The 3,527-nt window shown below is 36.9% G+C and overlaps 1 protein-coding gene across 1 annotated transcript; it reads right to left on the bottom strand.

The window, feature by feature from the left end:
* Positions 1–1,571: 1,571 nt before the first annotated feature.
* Positions 1,572–2,552, bottom strand: LOC147405300 (ethylene-responsive transcription factor LEP-like). The gene has a single exon (XM_086432977.1). The coding sequence runs from the start codon at positions 2,492–2,494 to the stop codon at positions 1,730–1,732; it is 765 nt and encodes a 254-aa protein (XP_086289103.1). The 5' UTR covers positions 2,495–2,552; the 3' UTR covers positions 1,572–1,729.
* Positions 2,553–3,527: the final 975 nt, after the last annotated feature.

The raw sequence follows: 3,527 nt of genomic DNA, 5'->3' as shown, positions 1-3,527 counted from the left end.
GTCATGAATCTCAGTTTGTTGATCATTCTCTAAATCTCTAGTTTATGTTTTTCGTAGCTGTCACATTATATAATCTGACATGTTGAGGGGATCATGCTTCCTTATTGTGTGTGTATGTGTGTGTGTCTGTGGATTGGTAGTGAGTTCATGCTGCCCCTTCGTAACATGTTGAAAGAAAAATAGGATGTTTTCAAATCAAATATTGTAAGGAGGCAAATCTTTTCGACTAGGATGGAGATTGAATCCCTATTTTGATATATATATATATATAGAGGGGGCGGTTCAAGGATCATATGTAAAAACATATGAAAAAACAATGGTTTTTCAAAATATGGGTTAGAGATTTTGGATTGAGCTGATTTTTTGCGAGGATGGTTACTATGATGAGAAGATCATCCTCACAAAAAATCAGTTCAATCAGAAACTTCTAAATCCATCAAAAGTGATTTTCAAATTATTAGCAAAAATTGGCAAAAAATCAATGGCCCACATTCTAAATCACTTTTAATGGGGTTAGAAGTTTCAGATTGGACTGATTTTTTTTTTTCGAATGATCTTCCCATCATAGAGATCATCTTCACAAAAAATCAGTTCAATACGAAGTTTCTAACCCATATTTTGAAAATTTATTAATGTTACATTGTTTTTACATATGTTTTCTCATATATCCTTTGAACCTGACCTGTATATATAGAGGGTCCCATTCGGCGCCTCACTCTTTATCAGACGGAATAATAAACGTATTGTGATTGTTGGATAAGACGTGATCGGACGGCTGAGATTGAATATATATAGGGTCCTGTTCGACACCCAACATGTTTTGTCCTACATGGGTTAGAAGTTTTAGAATAATCTGATTTTTGGTGAGGATGATCTCTATGGTGAGGAGATCATTCTCACCAAAAATCAGCCCATTCCAAAACTTCTAACTCCATCACAAATGATTTACAAAAAATGGACAGTCCACGATTATAAGCGGACAAAACATGTTGGGCAAATTCTTGTGTAAATGGTTGGGTGCTGAACATTTCCCATATATATATATATATATATATATATATATATATATATATATATAGGGTCCCATTTTCCGCAAAACATTTTTCAAAACATGGGTTAGAGGTTTTGGAATGGGCTGATTTTTGGTGAGGATGATCTCTACGCTGAGGAAATCATCATCACCAAAAATCAGCCCATTCCAAAACTTCTAGCCCCAGTTTACAAGTTGAAAAATCGTGGACCGTCCATTTTTTGTAAACCATTTTTGATGAGGTTAGAAGTTTTGGAATGTGTAGAGATCATCCTCACCAAAAATCAGCCTATTCCAAAACCTCTAACCCATGTTTTGAAAAATGTTTTGCCAAAATGTTTCTTGCTGAACATTTCCCATATATATATATATATATATATGGGAAATGTTCAGCACCCTAAGTTTATACATATATAAACTGTATAAAGATGCATGAATCTAATACTTTTTAAAGATCCGTAAGTCAATCTGCAACTGATCCAGACCCGGCCCAGCTCGACCATAATCTGACCGTTGACAGTCCCACTGCTCAGTTGGTGAAAATGAAATTATACACCCAACCAAAATCCAAATTGAAACGTAACCAACGGATCTGGTATGACCCCAGCTATAAACTGATTCATCAATCCCTTCACACACAAAAAAAAAAAAAAAAAAAACAAGAAAACAAACCATTTGAAACCCAAATTTTACAAAACATCAAAAGAAATAAGATGACGAACCCAAATCAAAACCATCTGGAACAGCATCCGTAACTGGTGGCATCTGACCAAAAAGCGGACTGTGCAAGTAGCCACCCGAGTCAAAACCCAAACCTGACCCAACCCCCATCGAGTCGAACCCAGTTGTAGTTTGCTCTGAACACTCAAGAAAACTCGTCGTATCGGATTGAAGCCCCTGACCCATAACATTACCCGAACCATCCAAACCGTGTGAAGGAAAAGGAGGTAGTTCTGTTCCATTGTGGAACTGGTAGGAGTAGGACCCAAACCCATGATCAACCGTAACAGGTGGTGGATGTTGAGAGACGTACGCCGGAGCCCATGAATCTGTAGCCTCAGGAAAATGACACACATTACCGGAATCCTGAGTTAAGAAGAATTGGGTGGTGGGCTCAGTTTGCTTGGGAGGAACAAAAATTGGTTTTGGTTTTGGTTTTGGTTCGTCGGGGGAGATGATGGAGGTGACGGAGGAGCCATGTGGCATGTCCGAATAGACAAAGTTAGTGCGAGCGCGAGAGCCCCGCATGGACCGGGCAGCTCTATCATATGCCAGGGCGGCCTCTTCGGCAGTGTCAAAAGTGCCGAGCCAATGTCTTTCTTTTGTTGATGAGTCTCTTATTTCTGCAGCGTATCTTCCCCATGGCCTTCTTCTAACTCCCACAAACCTTCCTGTTGTTTCTTGTTGTTGCTGCTTTTTCTTGCTCTTTTTTTCTTGTGAAACAGAAGATGAAGATGGATTCATTATTCACTATTGGGTTTCACACAGAGAGACAGAGAGAGAGAGTAACGAGGGGACAAGTCTTCTTCTCTTCTCTTCTCTCTCGACTCAATTCTATTAAATTGTGATGGTGTTTTTAATTTTCATTTCGGTTGCTGCACGTTAGCCGTTTAAATAAGAGGGAACTTGTCTAATATACCCATGTTTTGTTACTGGTATTGGCCCTTGAGTTTTGATTAATGCCCTTTCTATCCTTTCTATATTAAAATGATTCAAATCTCACTTTTAACACTTTTTTCTATTTCTTTCCAATCAAGATGATCATGAGGGAAAAACCCAGCCATTCGATGGGTCCCCCAAAAACTGACCTAACCAATGATGACATACATGTGTTATCCAATTCCTTTTTGGGCATGCGCTTTCACTGACCATCCAAAAGTGTAATATAAATCTCTTGATATATGCAATTTAGTCACTATATATAAATAAAATCTAATAAGTCTCACTCAAGAAAAAAGAGTTTGTAATGGAGGGAAGATGTTATTCCCAAAACAAAATGTCTTGAAAGGGAATAATTTACAGTCTTAATGTACTTCTTTAGCATGATCTCTTTGCATATTTTGTTCTAAGATTGTATCTCCAATCAAATGAAGAGTTGCTATTGCCACACCAACTATGTGCAATTCTTTGGTGATTCAAAAAGGAATTGGCGCGGCAATGGTAGTTCTCAAAATTAATAACTATTTCTTTTTATTTCCATTTTTATTCATTGTAAACAAAGAATCATGGGTTCAAAAAGTCCCACAAGAAAATTTAATTTTCAAAAAAAAAAAAAATTGTAATTAACAAGACATGTGAACTCAGATCCCTAGATCTAGCTATATGTGTGAAATAAAAACAGCCAAGAAAAGATAAAATTTACATGCTTCAGCTAAGCTTACATCCATGGTCGAGAAATGAAAAAGTTTCATTGTTTTGAGAATGATTAAGTTAAAAGTTTCTCGAATTCAAAATGCCATATTTACTCATTAAGTGAAATATCCATCGTAAAGAGTTT

This window comes from Akebia trifoliata, chromosome 3 (genome assembly GCF_017979445.1).
Source record: "Akebia trifoliata isolate Shusen 1 chromosome 3, ASM1797944v1, whole genome shotgun sequence".
NCBI classification, from domain to species: Eukaryota; Viridiplantae; Streptophyta; class Magnoliopsida; order Ranunculales; family Lardizabalaceae; genus Akebia; species Akebia trifoliata.
Note: the sequence above shows the minus strand (reverse complement) of the source record. Positions and strands in the feature narration are given on the sequence as shown.

Excerpts from the sequence above, each read along its gene's own strand:
- LOC147405300 (XM_086432977.1), bottom strand. The coding sequence starts at position 2,494 with ATGAATCCATCTTCATCTTCTGTTTCACAAGAAAAAAAGAGCAAGAAA.